The 19,141-nt window shown below is 44.1% G+C and overlaps 1 protein-coding gene across 8 annotated transcripts in view; it reads left to right on the top strand.

Annotated features, from left to right (window-relative positions):
* The window catches only part of FANK1 (fibronectin type III and ankyrin repeat domains 1), a 120,355-nt gene that overhangs the window by 93,794 nt on the left and 7,420 nt on the right, over positions 1-19,141 (top strand). For 7 of the 8 annotated variants that reach the window (XM_017858631.1, XM_017858626.1, XM_017858627.1 and 4 more), the window contains 4 exons: positions 4,276-4,400; positions 11,499-11,580; positions 12,647-12,721; positions 13,531-13,596. In XM_017858631.1, the coding sequence (XP_017714120.1) occupies positions 4,276-4,400; positions 11,499-11,580; positions 12,647-12,721; positions 13,531-13,596 (348 nt within the window). The remainder of the gene's footprint in view (positions 1-4,275; positions 4,401-11,498; positions 11,581-12,646; positions 12,722-13,530; positions 13,597-19,141) is intronic. The other variant, XM_017858629.1, reaches the window with a different exon arrangement.

Below are 19,141 nucleotides of genomic sequence, written 5' to 3'. Positions count from 1 at the left end.
TGGCACACTGTTTCTTGAAGCTTCCACCCAGAATGACATACTTCACTTCTGCGTATACTTCATTGCTGAAAGCAAGACATGCAGCCATGTCTGAGTTCAATAGGGCGAGGAGGTAGGATCCTTGTGGGAGGGCACCTCGTGTCTCTAAACAACAATCCAGTCTTTCACAGGAGGCACTCAGGGTTTGGCCTGAGCAACTATAATAACAGAGATGGAGAAGACTGTGGGTAAAGTAGATCAGTTTGAAACTATCAGACATCCAAGCCAAGATGTCAAGGAGGCAGTTGGAGATGTCAAAGGGCCAGGGAAAGGGGTCTGGGTTGGAGAGACAGACTCCAGAGTCATCAGCATGAGGCTGGATTGGAGTTCTGAAGGAGGGAGTGTAGAGAAGAAAGGGAAGTCTGGTAACTGAGTCTTTGGGCTTTTCAATATTTAGCTTCTTATGCTTCATATTTGCTCAGCTCTTGCATCAAACATTTGCTTGTTGACTGATAACAAAAACAAGGCTATGCTTCACATTTTTATAGACTTTCCTCTACTATGGAAATAGTTCTAAGATTCATTTATTTTTTCAGCTGTCATGTCGAGGTAAAGTTGCGCTTCTCCATGGATTCAATGAACTGCGCTTGTGAGTCCTCCCTGTGCCTGCATTGTCATCACTGTAGAGTACCCTGGGGGGCAGTTGTGTCCTGGGTCCCTGCTGTGTCTTTTGTCCTCTTTGGAGCCATCTCTAGTGATGCAAGAGTCTTCAGCCTTTCACAAGTGTGCTCGGTAACATCTGGTTTCTAACACAGTTGCGTTATTTCCCTTTCCAGGGGTTATGGAGGTACTGTTTGCTTCAGGGTGACCTTATGGTATTTAGCAATACTGGATTTTATTGGGAGCACTTCTGGTTTTGTTTTGGTCTAATACTATGCTAAGTCTCTGACACCTTGCATTGAATTCCGGTGAGCCTTGGCCATTAGATTCTCATTGAACTTCTAAAGGTCTTTTCAGATGCCACACATTGTTGAGGGCTCAGTTTCTGTGACCCAAATATCTAAGTATTCATGGACGTATTTTCATTTAACATAAAAATCTACCTACTCACAAGACTTCTTTGTGCCAGACTGATACATTTTAGTTTTAAAAAAATTATTACTTTTAGCTCTGGTGGTTTTCTGAATATTTATCTTGGTTTTAGAGCTTTTACTTTTATGGTAAATGTATTTATATCAATTTTTAACACTTATCTACTTCTCGGTTTCTTGATGGAAAAGTTTTTGTAATGCCGTTGGCTTTATTTCTTCATTGTCTTTCCTACAGTTTCTTTTTTGTTGATACATACTATCTCAGTTACCTGCTGCATAACAAACCAGCCCCAGACTGAGCGGCTTACAGCAGAAACAGTCATGTGTTTGCTCATGATCTGTAATTTGGCTAGGGTGTTGATGGCTTGTTTCTGCCCCATGTGGTCTTGACTGTTGCAGCTCTCTTGGGGCTGGAAGAACCAAATGGCTTCACCCATGTGTGATGCATCGGCTGGGACGGCCAGGACAATAGGAGGCTGGCTGGGCTTCTTCATCTCCTTTGTGGTCTGGGTCTTCCACTGACTCTGTCTTACTAGGTGGCGTCTTTCTCCAACAGGCAAGTTGAACTTCTTTACATGGTGGCCAGCTTCCAAGCAAGGAGAAGCAGAAACTTCTGGGAATCCTAAGACCCAGACCCAGAGCTGTACCGATTCACTTCCACCACTTTCCATCCTGTTCGAGGGGAGAGGAACTCGACCTTAACTCTGTGGGGAAAGGAGCATGTTCCTGCAGGGATGGTAGAGACTGTGGAGGCCAGCTTGACTTCCAGCTCATTTGGCTTCTTTTAGGTGAAGAGAAATGTTTCTAGCAAAGATGATGTCGGTTAGGAGGCTGAATCCACCAGTGCACAGAGCAGGGAGGCAGAGACACGTACGTGGTCAGAGGTGCCTTAATGTGCTTAGTCTTTTTCTTGGTTCTGCTGGTGCTACACCCAAGAAGTCATTTAGATTTGGTGCCTGAAGTAACTTTGTGATGTAAAAACAGGATCAATGAACGTTCAGTATTTGATTTTACCTTGAAATTTCACATTTTAACAAAGGACAGAAACATCAAGTGAAGAAGGTCTTTGTAAATGTTTTTCAGTTTTCAAAAAAAGATTCTGTTAGATGTTGGAGTTAGAATTATGATATTAGAGTTGTCTCCAGATTTCACAGAGGCACCTCTTTCCTGGACGTGCCAGACTCTTCTGCACCCTGACTCTCGCCACAGTGAGAGCACCTAGAACCTGACTTTCCCAGGCGTTGTGTGTTCTTTCAACCCTGCTGGGAAGTCCTTTCTCAGACTGCCTGGAAGACATCTGCCTGTCTGTCATGGAAGTCCTTTATGCCATTTCTCACTTGACATCAGAGATACCTCTACCAGAGGACACTCTCTGGCACCTCACTCCCTCTGCCCTGTCCCTGTTCCTCAAGTACCTGTTCCTGCCCCATGCCTGTTCCTCAGTGGGGGAATTACTTGTTTGATGGATGAGTTTGGCAGAAGGAACTTAGAAGACCTTCTGGGTTCTCCTTTGGGAATACTCCTCCCTCTAGGACAAGTGTTGGGTCTGTTCTTTAGCCACACACTTAGTGCCATGCCTCATCCTTCAGGGGAAAGAATCCGGTGGGGGCTGGGAGTGAGTGGGCAAGGCTGTTTGATGATTAGGTGAGGTGTTAGCTCACCCACGTGGCCCAGATCTGAAGGCAGGTTTTCAGGTGTTTATTAGTGATACTAACTCCAGCACTGTCATTTCACCCTTGCTCAGCTGTCCCTTCTTCACTGTCCTTGACTGCCCCTCTTCTTGCCACCCCATCACTAGGAAGTTGGGTTCAACTTAGTGTTGACAGGTTCATTTTGGCCCTGAGCTGGTGCAGGGCTACATCCCAGCCTGTTCCAACACCTTGCAAATAATGGGCGCTAGATACACTAGATACACTTGTTGAGTTGCGTGGAATGGAATCGATGTATAAATATTTAGTTGCACGTAAACATCCTTGAAAAATTAGTTATGAATCCCAAAGAATGGTTGTGGTATCTTTGGAGGATCTATTGAGAATAAAAGTAAAAACTAGAGACAGGAAAAAAAAAAACTGGAGGGAAACAGTGGTAACCTTGGCATCTAAGGAGCTATGGAGAATGGTCCAAGGGAGGAGAACAAGAACTGGATTAAGTGTTGAAGCAGGAAAGAAGTAAGAGCTGGAAATGACACACACACCCCTCTCGAAAACCAAGCCTTTAAGTAGAAGAAAAGAAAAATTTTGAGACAGGATTTGAAAAGGGATGCATGGAGTTTAGTCAGATAAGAAGAAAGAATGTTGGCAGAACGGAGAAGTGGGTAACATAGAGGTTTTGGGTAATATTGGGAAATATGTGCAGCTCAGTCAACTTTTGGAGACCTGATATTGTAGAATGCATACCACTCAAAGCCAGGCTCCTGGGACCTGCCTCACAAGCAAAGGGTGGGGTCCTATCTTAGCACTTGCACTGGGTCCCAGCATCTTCTGAGCAGGCAGGCAAACTACCTAGCTGCATTTCTTGGTGCTCATTTTGCAGGCTGCAGATGTTTAGACTCAGTCCCACCTCCCTCTGGAGGTGTGTGGATTTCCATCGTGAGTCTCTCATCAGATTTCTATCCCAGAAGTGCTCAGCATCCATTTCCCACAAACGTTCCTAAGATGAACTTGACCATGGGGCATGATGTTAGCATTGTCTTCCGTGTGCTGCCTGAGCTCCCAGCTCTACTGGAAGTTGCTCATGGGCTACGAGCAACCTTGTATGTGACTTCTTCAGGTCCTTTCCCTGCAGTGGTATTTTGCCTGCAATAGTTATGCAGCCATGTATTAGCCTCACAGCCCCCACCACTAGATGGCCCCCACTTGAAAATTACATATATACGATTTGACTGCCTGTCTTATCTTTCAAACATAAAACGTCACTTGAGGACAAATGTCACAGTTAACGTGATTATTTCTCCATAGTACAAAACGGCGTGCTGGCTATGTGTCAGGCCGCAGACTAGGCCCTATAGGACAGAGGGCACCTGCTGGGTAGGGATAGAGGTGCCATGTGGGACTTGTCCTTCATTCTCTAGGAGTTCAGCAAAGCAGGATCCATCAGCTGTGTCCTGGAAATAGAAGGAACATCACTTCTATCTGCTCTCTCGTGTCTTATCAGAGAGTGCGGATTAAGCTACCTGGTGTCAGCATGTTTGTCTCCTCCTGTCTAGGGGATATGCAACGAAGCATGTTGTTGAAGGTCTGGAACCAAGAACGCTGTACAGATTTCGCCTGAAGGTCACCAGCCCCTCTGGGGAGTGTGAGTACAGCCCACTCGTCTCAGTGTCTACGACCAGTGAGTATTCAGCCTCTCCACGCTCACCTGTCTCTAGATCAATGGAGATGACAAGCAATTTAGAGATGAAAATATTCTGCCTCTTGTTCGGCCTTACCAGAAGCAGGAATGATACCATTTTAAAACACTGCAACAGTATTTACTAGTTGGGCCTTTGCCGTAACTTGTAATGTCAGGGAAGTCTAATTCTGCTTTCACAAACTGGGAGAGCTATTTTTGTGCCAAAACTGTCCTGTCAGTAGCCATTCAACACAAAAGGGTAGAGTCACCTTTCTTAGGAAATGGGCCACAGGGATGTGGGCTGGGTAAGCCTAAGCGTCCCCATGCAGCAAAGCAGGCCGCCTGCCTGAGTGTCCTCGGGCGAGCAGCTCCATTCAGCTTCTTGTCCATTTTAGACAAACCCCAGGGTGTGCGTCTTAACTCGCCACACAAACCTGATTCCTGGGGTCATGGTGAGTGAGGGAGAACGAACAGTGCTGCCGCATCCATGGAGAACCCCGCAAGGGAGAGCCCCACATGGAGACCTCTGAGCCCTTCAGCCAGCTGAGTTTTAAGGTTGTTTCTGAGGTTGGTATTTTAAAGCATTTTAAAGATGCTGTGTCCAGGACCATCTCTGAGCAAGAACATTGTAAAAATTAGGATGGTCACAAGTGTTCTCCACGACCCACCCACTGAAAACACAGGTGAGTGATTTTTCAGCTGCGCAAAGGAAGTCTTCCTTCTGTGAGTAAAGCTGTTTTTCCATTTTAGTCCGGGTAGCATTTGGCTTGGAGGTATGTGCTTTCCGTGGCTTTCATCTGTGTCCTTTAGGCATTTCTTCATGACAATTTTTGTGTAGACTAAAGTTAACTCAGCTTTTGAGCTGTGGTACCTTCAGTTGCAGACCTGGCATTAGGGGACAGGATCTGAGTTTAGCAAACTGGGAGTTTAACTGAAAAACACAGTTTCAGAGGAGACTTCTGATGTGAAATGGTCAACTCTGGGGATTCAGGTTAAGCGAGAGGGCTTGGTCCTTCATCCGGCAGTGCTGAGAACATTTGCTGTTATAAGGAACATACTTACCTCTCGGGTTCTTACGAGAAAGCAAAGACGGCAGAACGTGAGCTCTGTGTGCTGAAGGAAGGCAGAAGGCGTGCAGGAGAAGGGGTAGGAGGAAGAGGTGGCAAAGGGAGCCAGGTGGATGAACAGAGACTCTCCGGGCAACCCCAGCCAGGACGCCGTCCCAGGCTACCTTTCTGTTCCCTCCCATCCTCTTGCTGTCCCCACCCTCCACAGGCCTTCTGCCACTCCGCAGTCCCCCACCTCTGCCCCTCCTCCCTGGAGCACTCACTTCATTGCTGTGCTCACTGAGTCTGCTCCATGGGCGAGCACGGTGGGGGAGATGCCTCGTGTGGCTTTCTCCTCCTCTGTCATGCTTTCCCTCCTCCCCAGGTACAGAGCAGTATCCCCCACCTCTATGGAACACTTCTTGCATCTTCTCTTAAGTATTTGTCTACTTTTGGTCTCCCACCTACATTGTGGGCTTCGAAAGGGTGGGTGATGGGTTGGCCATCTTTAGCTTGTGGGAGATCCTTAATAAATAAGTCAGCGTGTGTGCCTGTGGCCCGAGCTGGAAGATTGCTTGAGCCCAGGAGTTCAAGGCTGCAGTGAGCTATGGTGGCACCACTGAACTCTCCAGCCTGGGCAACAGAGCAGGACCCTTTCTCTAAAAAAAGAAGATACTTGATGGATGGATGGGTGAAAATTAAGGACCAGTGGCAGAATTAAGAGTATGAAAAGAAACACTGATTTTCTCAGGTTTCATTTATGTTTGTTGGGAGATGTATTCGTTTTCCACTGGCCAGTGAGAGTTCACCCGAACCTTCCACGTGAGGGTTAGTATGGTTGGTTCTGCAGCCTTCCATGGTGGGCTTCAGGTGGCCTCTAGCCTCCTCTTAATAGCACATCAAAGCCAGGGCAGGGGCTTTTGGCCCTCCTGGCCTGAGTTTACATGGGGTTGGCATACCATTTGGAGCTCTTTTAGGAAGGGCTGTTTATTAGTGTGTTCTTATGCTACTAATAAAGACATACCTGAGGCTGGGTAATTTATAAAGGAAGAGGTTTAATGGACTCACAGTTCCACATGGCTGGGAAGGCCTCATAACCATGGTGGAAGGCAAAGAAGAAGGAAAGGCATGTCTTCCATGGTGGCAGGCAAGAGAGAGCATGTGCAGGGGAATTTCCCTTTATAATACCATCAGATCTTATGAGACTTAATTCACTATCATGAGAACCACATGGGAAAGACCCGCCCCCAGGATTCAGTTACGTCCCACCAGGTCCCTCCCATGACACATGGGAATTATGGGAGCTACAATTCAAGATGAGATTTGGGTGGGGACACAGCCAAACCATATCAGGCTGTGCCTGTGGGCCAGATGTGCCTTCTTCCCACTGAGCTGGCTCCAGAGGCAGCCATGGAGAGCTGGTGCAAGGCGTCTGTCCTTATAGCCCCATGGTTTCCATGACTAATTAGATGAGGCCTCCTGCAGGGATGAGTGTGGTGGTGACCACGGTTGTGTGTGTGTGTGTGTTGGGGGAGTGATCCTGGCCATTTCACTGCCAGATAATAGCATCACTGCCTGCAGCCAGGAAGCCTTCTCAGCCTCAGGGGGCTGGACTGGTTGGTGAGGATCAGGTGTCCTCCTCCTCCTCCTAGCTGGGGAAGGCTCTTGGCTCTGCGGGCTGGCTGCAGTTCCCTTATGCTATTGTTATATATTTATAATATCCAAAGCAGATTCTCTTAAGGAGGCAGATCATGCTAAACAAAGAACTGAAAATGTGCACACGATACAGAGCAAGTGCAAATGCTTCTGTGTGGTGATAATTTGCATTCAGTTTGAGAGTGTTTTAATGAATCACAGAGGCATGCACTTTGTTTGAATAAAGAATGCACAGCCTTTTTTTTCCCCCAGGTAAAGTACATGAGATTCTTGCTTAAATGAGGCATACAATTTTAATCAGTTGGGCCCTTATAAAGAAAGAAAAACAGCTGCTACTTGTTAATTGGCAAATATCTTCTCCAATGAGCTTGTGATTTATTCACTGCTTTTAATAAAGACTTAAAATTCCACCAAGAAAGGTGTTATCACCATATTATAATATCTGCAGGTACCTCTGCAGCTAAATAACCCTCTTAAAGAATATGAACGATGGCTTCCTCAAGACCACTCTGCCCTGCTCTGCCCTTCTCCTCATCAGGGTCCCTGCTCACCTGGGCCTGACTGGTGAGTTCCATCCCACTCAGATGAACGCATGGGCTTACATGCTCACCATAGGCAGAATCAGTTTGATATTTGCAATTGCAACACTCAGGGTAAACACTAGAAAAACAAACCTGCAGAGCAACCAGCCGGCCTTTTAAAAATACTCAGTTGCACTTATTGATGGCATTCCCTTGGGCCAGGCCCACAAAGTCTTGAAGGATTCAGGGGTGGGAGGAATGGAACATTCTGTTCACCCTGGAATTTCCTCTGTTCCTCAGGACTCCTGCCTATGGTGGGAGTAGGAAGAATTGCTGTGCACTGCCAACAAGGGTCTTTTCTTTTTCTGTTTCTTTGTCAAATTCATGTAAATGGAGACGTTTTTGTGCCTCTGTTGCTTCACACAGGTTCCAGTGTAATCCTCAGTCCCTCTTTTCACTCTTGGTAGTAACGTGAGGACAGTTAAGGAGTTAACGCTGAGAAAGAGCTCTCACATCCTGGAATGGTGGTCACTGCTCAGCAAGCAAGGACTGAGCAACAATTATGTCAATTCCCCTCTCTTCGGTGAGGTGTCCCTTTGTTCTCAGAGTAAGCTGCGAAGTGCTCATTACCTCCTGTGGAAGCTGGAATTGGCATTACATTTATTATATCCTCATACTGAAAGCCCTGGTCTTTGCTACAGGCGGTCCTCTAGCTTATAAGCATGCAGTGAACTTGTTTCATTTTCCAACCTTTGCATGCTGCAGAGCTTCCTGGTTAGGATGCGCTAGGAAGTGTCCCCACCGGGAGAGCCTTGCTGTTCAGTAAGATGGAGGCTGTGGAGTAGATGGGGTCGGTGTAGAGAGGTGGTCAGGGGTGCGCCCTTAGAACTTTCCCTAACATCTCAAGCAGTTAGCACTTTTTGGAAGATTTTAGGCATCCCCTTTCTTTCAACACTGGGAGAGGATCACATTTACTTAAGATGTTCATCTGTCTTCAAAATTTAGTAAGAGTGGAAGCATATAGTGACTTGGTCGGTACTGCAGCATTTACTGAATACTAAAGGGAAGGAGTGGGCCTCATGGAAGACTTGGCCTTGGCTCTGATGCTGCCCTCTCCTAACTGGGCGACCTTGGACAACTTAGCCTTTCTGACTCCCAGTCTTATGGTTTGGAGGAGAATTTTAAAAGCACTGTGTAAAAAGTCTACATACAGCTTAATTCATAGGATTTGATTTGGGATACTACGCACTGTACAACTTAGTAGAAATAGAATGAGCTTTATATGTTGTTATAAGTGATTTATCCAAATGACTTGTTTTTATGTTTTAGTGGCAGCTGAAGTTTGAGATTAGGAGAACATGGGGCCTATTAATGGGATAACAAAGACTTTCATAAACATACCACTCTCTTCTGGTTAGCAACAGAAAGGGAAACAGTCTATGGGTTTAGTTCATCCACCTAAAGTGTAGATGAAACACATGATGATTTTACGTCCTTATTAATCTAGCCCAGGGTTCTCAACTTTGGTACTACTGACCTTTGGGGACTGGATAGTTCCTTGTTGTGGGGGGCTGTCCTACACACCAGGGATGTTTAGCAGCTTCCTTGACCTCTATTCTCTAGATGCCAGTGCACCATCTCCTTAGTTGTGGCACCCAAAAATGTCACCAGACATTACCAGATGTCCTCTGGGGTGTAAAACCCTGCCTCCTTCCTAAGCCCTACTAGTGAAACCACTGGGCACAGCATGACCTGCCTTAGAAGGCCAGGGACAGCTGTGAGCCTTGGCCTTTGACAGGTTATCGTGCGACTTTTGACACTTTTGATCTAAAAAGTGTATGTAATGATGAAAAGGAAGTATAATGTAGCTAAAAAAAATCTGTAAGAGATTGGCAAGCTCTAGCAGACAAAATTGCTGTTTCAAAATAATTTAAACTTGGCATAAATTTATTTTTACGAAAGAAAGGAAAAGGTATCAGCTAAAGATCATTCTGGGAGAAATCCCTTTACTCTCCTGTCTCACTGTGTTCCCAGTTTGTACATTGCCCAGCTCACTTTGCACCACTGAAACCCCCCAAGGAAACCCAGAGAAAAAGTGTCTCCCAGGCCCAGGAACCGGCACCCCAGAGAGATGTTCTACCATCAGGAGCAGGAAGAGGGAGGCAAGCTGATCTCTCTGGGCCGGACTATAAGAGGGAGGGTGGGTGAGCCCCAGGAGGCAGTGTAGGATGCAGTGGGGGAGGATGGGTTAAGAGGGAGGGTGGGTGAGCCCCAGGAGGCAGTGTAGGGTACAGTGGGGGAGAATGGGGCAGGAGTGGATATTTTCTTTCAGGGTTTAGAATAATAACGGTCTGAAAGCGGTCACTACAGTGGAAGTGAGCATGGGAGCTAATGGTTAGCTCTGTTCATGCTAACCCTCCAGAGCCTAGCACAGGACTTGGTATGTACATTACTTAGGTTTGTTGAATGAATGAATGAGACCTTTGAGGTTATTTAGACCAGGGATTATAAACTCAAATGCTTGCCACGCGTGGGTGAGGGGCTGGGTGTACAGCTGGAGTACGTAAGAGGTGGTGGGGCCGTATCTACTCACGATGGCAGCTGCTGCTACTGTCACCCCAACAACAGGCGTGTGCTGGGTACTTACGATGTGCCATGTGCTCTTCCAAGTGCTTCACTGGTATTATTTTATTTAAGCCTAATCGTGATCCTTTTTAAAATCAGAAGGTGTAGAATAAGAAACAAATGAAACCAGAAACTCCTAGAAAGATGGGCGGCTTCTCCTAGCCCTTTACTCTCCCTCTGCTTGTGCTGCCCGCCTGCCTGCTGGCTTTGCTGTGGAGCTGATGTCCCCTGTACAAAGCATGCCCTCCTCCCCGACTGCGGCCCATTGTTCTTTCAGGCTTCTGGACTCTTCCTGGGTCTGCTCCGCTTGGCAAGCTCTCGCCCCTAATTGAGTTTTCTCCTGGTGCTCCCCACCTCCCTGTGTGTAGAAGCCCTCTGACCCCACAAGCTCAGAAGACAAGGCGAACATGTATGTCACATTCCTGGGAAGAACTGAAAATTTTAATTTCAAATGTTAAAGCACTTTGTCCTTTTTTTTTTTTTTCCAAAATAGTTGAACATCTCTTTGGCCAATGAAACTAGCATGTTGTGACAGTTGCTGAGGTTTTCCTCCCCTGTAGGAGACATTTATTAAGTCTTATGAAATCTGAAAGGATTATTTCCAAATATCAAAATAACATTCACAAAGCAATACTTTATAACTTGAAAATGTCCCAAGCCTTTAGGTCAGTCAAAATGTTCTCTCTTTTTTTTTTTTTGAGACGGAGTCTTGCTCTGTCGCCCAGGCTGGAGTGCAGTGGCCGGATCTCGGCTCACTGCAAGCTCCACCTCCTGGGTTTATGTGATTCTCCTGCCTCATCCTCCCAAGTAGCTGGGACTACAGGTGCCCACCACCTCGCCCGGCTAGTTTTTTGTATTTTTTGGTAGAGACGGGGTTTCACCGTGTTAGCCAGGATGGTCTCGATCTCCTGACCTCGTGATCCGCCTGTCTCGGCCTCCCAAAGTGCTGAGATTACAGGCTTGAGCCACCACGCCTGGCCAAAATGTTCTCTTAATATGTAAAAACCAGCTGGCTTCTGAAGGTGCAGAAGAAACGGTTGCAAAGAGGCATCTTGGATGCTGTGTTAACGTGTGAAAACAAGGTCTTTGTCGGTAAAAGAAGCGGTTGAGTAGGAAATGTAAGATATACTTACAGAAATAGCCAAGCGCCTTCCTGGAGATGATCCCCTGAAGGCCACAGGAGGAAGACAGTGGGAAGGAGTCTCCTTTCCTGATGTTCTGGATGACTGCCTTCCATCTCATTTCTCCAGGAGAGCCCGTAAGTAGCGAGCACTTGCATCGGGCTGTTAATGTGAATGATGAAGATTTGCTTGTCCGAATACTTCAAGGAGGGTGAGAGACCTTTCAGTTTTTTTTTTTTCCCCATGCCTATAAAGTGCATAGAAATACACGCAGTAGCTTCATTTTGTTTTCCTAAAAATTCCCATGACTTTGAAACTGCCTCCGAAATGGATCTCAGGTGACTGGTGTGAGTTAATAAACCACAGTTAATAAAGATGCTCGTGAAGCCCCATGTAAATGTTATATTTTGTAATTGTGTAATAGAAATTGTAAAAGGAAATTACAAGGCTGGGTATCATATTTTCTTCCCAGAAACGATTTCTGTATCTTGCTTATAAGCCACAGCATTTAGACAAATTTCACCCCAGATGCCCATGTCTAATTTCTGATGAAACGAGGGAATCGCCAAATCAACTGCTTTCGAATTTAAAAGGCTGATATAACACTAGAGAGAAAATGGTGAATATTGCTGCTGCAGATGAGATGTTGGAAGCTGCCTCCTACATGAAAAGTAGATGATGTTACCTAGGTTCTTTTTGAATCAATAGTTTTGGGTGCCCTAGAAGGCAAGTCATTTGTGAATTATGGCTCTGTAATTTAGAGCTCTTAAGAGAAGGTTCCCACAAAAAGCCAAAGCTGCTACGCTAGAGTATGTGTGTGAAGACCTCTGCTTTCTTCCCTGAACAGGGCTGTTCTCTACCCAGTAGGTGAGATGGGAGGCAAGGATAAAGCTTGAGTCTCCACCAATACAAACTCATGTTTGGTGGAGTTGAGAGTCAGCAGTGAAGATACTGTCCTCCGCTATCTTAAAGAGCTATGTTCATCTAAGAATGCTATTTCTGATGGCACGATGGCTTTGAGCCAAAGCGTGCATATTTTAAGTGAAATGACAGCAGTTTTCTCTTTTATTATGCATTTGAATCTTGTAGAATATTAGGCATATAGTTTAGAAGATTCTTAGCAGTCTAAGACAAGAAAAGATTTAATGGCCCCAAAGAAATTGGAATTTTCAGTAAAATGAGTCATTTTAGCCACCTGAGCCCCATGAGAACCACTGGGTTTGACTCTGCAGTAGCTGGACTGAGCATGCTCATCTCTTTTCTCTGTCTTTCCCAAGCCGTGTTGAGGTTGATGTTCCCAATAAGTTTGGCTTTACCGCTCTGATGGTTGCTGCCCAGAAAGGATACACCAGGTATGGCTTTTCTTTCTTTTTTTTTTTTTAAATCTCTCTTGGGGATTTAACTTTTGTTTTATTCAGAGGCTCTGGTCAGGATAAGGATGGGGGAGGAAAAAGGGCCATGGAGGAACCCAGTTTCTCTTCTGTCTCCCAAACCGTCCGTACCATGCGATGGCTTAGAAATCCCGCTGTTGTAATCATAAAGTTTTACAATATGCAGGAGAGAATGTAAATCATATGTTGAGGAAGAGGGGTAGCCATTTAGTTACATGCAATATATTTTTATGTTCTTGGAAAACTGGTTATTGGAATTTGAATTTTCTTTTTATAAAATAGAGGGATATTCTGGAAAACTTTCTGCTAGGTTGCTAAGATATAATTTTCACAGATATACTCTCATTATCTATTCCACACAGAGATAAGTATTAATAGAAATACCTTATTTTCATTTATATCTTAATTAAATGCCATTTGAAAAAAACATAAATGTTTTTTTCATTAAATGCTACCATTTAAGAATATATTAAAAAATGACCATTCAGAGGACAGTGAATTATTTTGGTAGCCCAATTTGTCTCATGTGCTTTCATTTGATTTTAGTGAATAACTTGTGTCAAAGGTAAAAGCCTATGTTTTTGGAATGAAGACGTGGTTTTCTGGTTTAATGGTGCCTGGTTTTAAAACCAGCTGGCTTCTGAAGGTGCAGAAGAAACTGTTGCAAAGAGGCATCTTGGATGCTGTGTTATTCTTTTTTGACTGGACTATTGTGGGTGCTGAGTGATCAAGGTGACTTATCTAGCTACAGTTCAGTTTGTTTCCTTTAGGCTTGTGAAAATCCTAGTTTCTAATGGCACAGACGTGAATCTGAAGAATGGAAGTGGCAAGGACAGGTAGGAGGTGGGATCTGACTGAAAATGTGCTGATGTTCTCAGAATTGTGTTGCTGGACTTGTGCCCAGAGGCACTGTGATTTCACCCAAACATTTTCTCGAGTTTCTTTTGACAGTCCTGAGAGGTAGGTGGGTCCCCGAGGAAAGATGGTGATCACAAAAGCTGGCTTGCTCACATGGTCTTGTGCTTTCACTCACCAGGGTGCTTGTGGGGGGCGGGCATCTGTTGTAACGTATGGTGCCTTCTCTGGCGTGGTGGCCGTGCCCAGTGGACAGACACACAGTGCACGGGAAATGGCAGCTACAGAGCAGCTCTAGCCAGCCGTGCCACGTGTGGGTACAAGTGCCTGCCCCCGGCACCCCGTGCCTCTCTCAGGCCGCCGCTGCATTTCAGCCTCACTCTTTGCTAAGAAATCTTCGTTGTTTCTAAAGAAGCAGACAGAAATCACCACCAGAGAGACGCCCGGAGCACTTTCCTGAGGTGAGAGGCACATGTTCCCTTGGAGGGCTGAGAACGCTACAGGAAAAGCTCCGGGGAAGAATGTGACACACATCAAGGGCAGATGAGTGTTCCTGAAAGACCTAAACACACTCGCTCATCTAGTCATTAGAGTTAATCAATTAATTCCAGCTAACCCGTGTTTATTGACTGATTACTACTTGCCAGGCGCTGTGCTTGGTGTGTGGGTGAAACACTGAGCAAAATGCCAGGCCCTGGCTTCAGGGGCTGCGGTCACGACACACATGGAACCAGGGCTTGGGTGCTGCAGATGGCATCGACGGACAGCTGCCAAACACTGACCTTCTGGGGGAGGCCATAAAGAAAACCCCAACTAACTTCTCAAATCAGAAGGACTATCTTCTCCATTTACATTCTCTGAACACAATGCAGCAATAGATTTTAAATAACAATATCTTAAATATCACTTATAAATTTAAAAAGTATTTTTCCAAATAACTCATAGGCTAAGTTGAGACTAAGCTATCAACTCCAGGTTTGAAAAGAATAATAGCAATCTGAAAAGGGAAAAGAAAAAGTATAAGGAGAGTAGGAAAATGAAAGAATTAAAAGTAGACATTGATTAAAAGTAGAAAGATTATTGAGAAATGTAAGAGTTACCTCTTAAAAATCTATCTAATAAGATACACCGATCTTTTGTAAATCTAAGAAGAAAAAAATTAGAAGTTTGAAAGAGGACAATAATGATGGTTATGGAGAAACTGTAAACATGAAAAGAAGTTTGTGTCTATAATAGTAGATAATGTCATTGAAATGGATACTTTGTTCTGCGAAAATTTAAACCACCAAGTCAACCCAAGAAGCAGAAGATTCGAATAACCAGTGTCCATGCAAGAAACTAGAAAATTCATTTAAAAATTACCTCCAATGTAGGCTCCGTGGCTTGACTATTCTACTACTGAACCTGTTCAGATTTTCTAGGCACTGATAATAACCTTGGGCTTTTCCAGAGCAGAGAGGAAACTGGAATGCTCCAGAGGATAAACTTATTGCTAAAATCTGATAGAAAAAAGTTATTTGTGTGTGTGTTTGTGTGTAGGTATTTATAGATCTCTTCCATCCCACCTAGGAGGGCCATACCGGAGGGTATTAGGAAATTTTTTAACATAACACTTGCCAGCAGTAGATTAAAGGTGAAAACCTTTATTTGTGTAGACGCAAAACAAAAATTGGGTGTAACTTGGCGTGTATATTAAAAAGTTTAAAAGTATTTTAAAATTTTAAAATTTTATTATTTTTTGAGACAGAGTCTCGCTGTGTCGCCCAGGCTGGGGTACAGTGGCACAATCTCAGCCCACTGCAAGCTCCGCCTCCCAGGTTCACGCCATTCTCCTGCCTCAGCCTCCCAAGTAGCTGGGACTACAGGTGCCCGCCACCACGCCCAGCTAATTTTTTGTATTTTTAGTAGAGATGGGGTTTCACCCTGTCAGCCAGGATGGTCTTGAAAAAAGTGTCTTATTTTTTAAAGTGAAGGATGCTTTCAGCCTTTGAACAGTGTCTGGCACATGGGAGACAAAGTGTCTGTTGAATGAAGGATTCCTTTGATTGCAGCATACAAAGATTTATTTTTTAAATCATCTCAATCAGCCAGTGTCATTCTTAGTATTGGCAAATTCCTTTCCAAAATTAGTAGTGAAGCCCAGGAGAGTGGTGGAGAGCTTGATGTGAAATCTGCATCCCTCTGAGGATGTGGTGTGGCCTTGGACAGGCTACCTAACCTCTCCGTATCTCAGTTTCATGTCTGTAAAATTGAAATAATGGAAGTACTTATAGGTTGTAGGCATTTAATGAGTTAATATGAAAAATGCATAAAACAGTTCCTGGCATATGGTAAATACAGATGTATTTTGTTATTTCATGGTTAGACAGTATTTTGAAGGCTGATCCACTTAGGAAGATATGAACTGAGGTAAGAGGTGTGATTTATTTCCTGTAGAACCCGACAGAATCAACTTGAAAAACTTGGACTTAATAAGGAGGCTCAGTAAAGTGGACAAACAAGGCAAAGAAAACACTTTCTTAAATCCCTGCAATTACTGGTTAATAAATATAATGGGGAAATAAAATAGAATGAGAACAAGAAAGGTAGGAAATCTGAATGAAAAAATAAACCTAAAAACCTTACTGAGAGATATAAAAATTTAAGAAATAAAGACATGTCATATGCCAGAATGGCAAGATTGAGTATTATACAATTTTTAATTCTTCTCAAATACTGCATTGAGGTTCAGTGCAGCCTCAAATGGAATTATTCTTGGGAACCTGTCAAAATGATTGTAATTTATCGAGAACAACAAATAGATAATATCTACTAAAACTTTGTCAAGGAAGAGTGTGGAAGGACTTGCCTTGACAGTTATTAAAATGCCTCATAACGTTATAGTAATTAAAGTAGTATGATACTGGAACAAATCAGAAAAAAAGTAGAATGGAATAGAAATCCTCAAGTAGATCCCTATCTACAGAAGAACCTGGTATATGATGATGGAAGTAACATAAACCAATGAGGAATGTACTGGAAAAACAGGATGTTTGAAGGAAAAAGTCAAGTTAGATCCTGGTCTTATAGCATATACCAAAATAAATTCCAGATGAATTGAGAATTAAATGTAAAAAACAGAACCATAAAAAATGACCAGAAAACACAGATGCATAATTGTTTTATCTTGTAATGTGAAAGGAACAAGTGCATTGAACGGAATAATTAAGGAAAAGATTAAGAGTGTATTATACATTTTTAAAAGCTTAATTACAATGTTAAGGACAATCCAGAGAAATATTTACAAATGTATTATAGACAAATTACCGGCATCTTTAATGTGTAGAACACACACACGCCCATACATGTATTCCAAAAAAGCCTCCACACACAGTAGAAAAAAGCAGTTTATACAAGAAAATTTATAGCAGAATCAATATAAGCAATTCATATAAAAATGTTTAGCATTACTAGTAATAAAAAGTTTTCTACTTATCAAATTGGTTATTAAAAAATAATCATGTTGGTAAAGATGCAGTGAAATAGCCTGTACTTTCAAATATAGTTGATAGAAATGTAAATTGGTATAATCTTTCTGGAAAGCAATTCGGAAATGTGCTTCCAAAGTAAGCCACATCCATGAACACAGTGATCCCATTTTAGGAAACAATCAGAAATGCAAATATGATTAGTAAGGGTGTTTGTTGTTGCCTTATTTAAAATTGTGAAAAATGTGAAACAACATAAATGTCCGACAATAGTGGATTGATTGAAGTTATGATATATTCATATGATGGAATATTTAGTATGTGAACACTGTTTTCAGTGCTTATGTAAACAGGGAAGTATGTGAAATAATAAGAAACTGAAATAATACTTTTTAAAAGGCAGTGAGAAGAGAAAATCATACAAAGCAAGAGAGAAAAGATGGGATTTTGTGTAGAGCTGGGAGTGTGACTCTGAGCAGGGAACTCAGCAGCAGGCGAGTGGAGCGGGTCCTCCATTCCTGGTGGGCTTGCCCTGGGGCACAGTGGGATGCCCTACAGGGCTGTGCTCAGGAGCATGCTATGTCCTGGCCACTCTCCCTTTCTCCTACCCTGTGAACCAGAGAGGGGCATTCTTATAAAGCAGCAGATAACAGACCCCGCGGGTGCCAGGCAGTTTGAGTTCAGGTGGCAGTTGGGGTGGTGGCTGACTCCAGCGGCTTGGCACTTGGAGGACCTTGGTGGCTTTCTGCCAGTGGGAGGTGGTAAGTTCAGGGCTATGCCTGTCCCTGGGAAGGAAGAGCGCCTCATCTCAATGAGCTTATTGCTGGGCAGCCCAGAGCCTCCGGGGCTGGTTTTTAAGCAATCCCCCTTACCTCCTAGAGCAAATTCAACAGAATCTTAAGAGTTTGTTCTCTGTGAGGTGAGGTTATGGGTGACTCTGATATGGGATTTTTTTTTTTCTAGGTACCATGCCTTACTTTATAATCAGAAAAGAAGCATTATTTTAAAAGCATGCAGATAGGCCAGGTGTGGTGGCTCATGCCTGTAATCCCAGCACTTTGGGAGGCCGAGGCAGGCAGATCATGAGGTCAGGAGTTTGAGACCAGCCTGGCCAGGCTGGTGAAACCCTGTCGCTACTAAAAATACAAAAAATTAGCAGGGCATGGTGGTGCGCGCCTGTAGTCCCAGCTACTTGAGAGGCTGAGTCAGGAGAATCACTAGAACCCAAGAGGCAGAGGTTGCAGTGAGCCAAGATTGTGCCATTGTACTCCAGCTTGGGCGATAGAGTGAGACTCTGTCTCGAAAAAAAAAAGTCATGCAGATAATTAGAGTTCTATTTGAATATAATTTAAAAAGTGAAGTTTTCTTCCCTTAGCAAAGGTCATTCTAAAGACCCTCGAGTGCTTGGGAAAGGAGTATGAGCACCCTAAACCCGGGAGACAGGCACTGCACCACGCTGACTGTCTTCTGGGGGTCTCCAAGAAATGAAGGACTGTGTGAGGACGTGGGGCTGCAGAGGTCTGGCCCCATCTCAGCTCAGCTGGGCCTTGCCTTGGGGGCTGGATATTCCAGTTACCACTCAGAGGCTTTGCACATTTCCCTATTGGGAAGATCTTCTGTTTTATTTTTTAACTCTTTATTTTGAAACATTTACGCATTTAGAAGACGTGAAACAATAGCACAACAAGCACCGGTAAACCTCCCACCTAGGCTTGGCCGTTGACATTTGGCCATGTTTGTCTCTCCTTTTTTTCCACTCTTGCTGAACTGTTTTGAAATTAGTAGCATAGTATAACCCTTCACCCCTCAATACATCAGAAAATGTTTCCGAAAAACACGGTCATTAACCTGCATAGTAATCATATCGTATTACTTCTAAGACACTTCAACTAATTCCTTAATATCATTGATACACAGCCACCCATGCAGGTCTCCCAACCTGTTCCCCAAAGGTCTTCCACAGCTTTATTTGGGAGGTGGTGTGGGGTTTGGGAGGTGGTGTGTGGGGTTTGGGAGGTGGTGTGGGGTTTGGGAGGTGGTGTGTGGGGTTTGGGAGGTG

The sequence above is a fragment of the Rhinopithecus bieti genome, unplaced genomic scaffold, assembly GCF_001698545.2.
Source record: "Rhinopithecus bieti isolate Rb0 unplaced genomic scaffold, ASM169854v2 scaffold_42745, whole genome shotgun sequence".
In the NCBI taxonomy this organism is placed as follows: Eukaryota; Metazoa; Chordata; class Mammalia; order Primates; family Cercopithecidae; genus Rhinopithecus; species Rhinopithecus bieti.
This window is presented reverse-complemented; position numbering and strand designations above follow the sequence as displayed.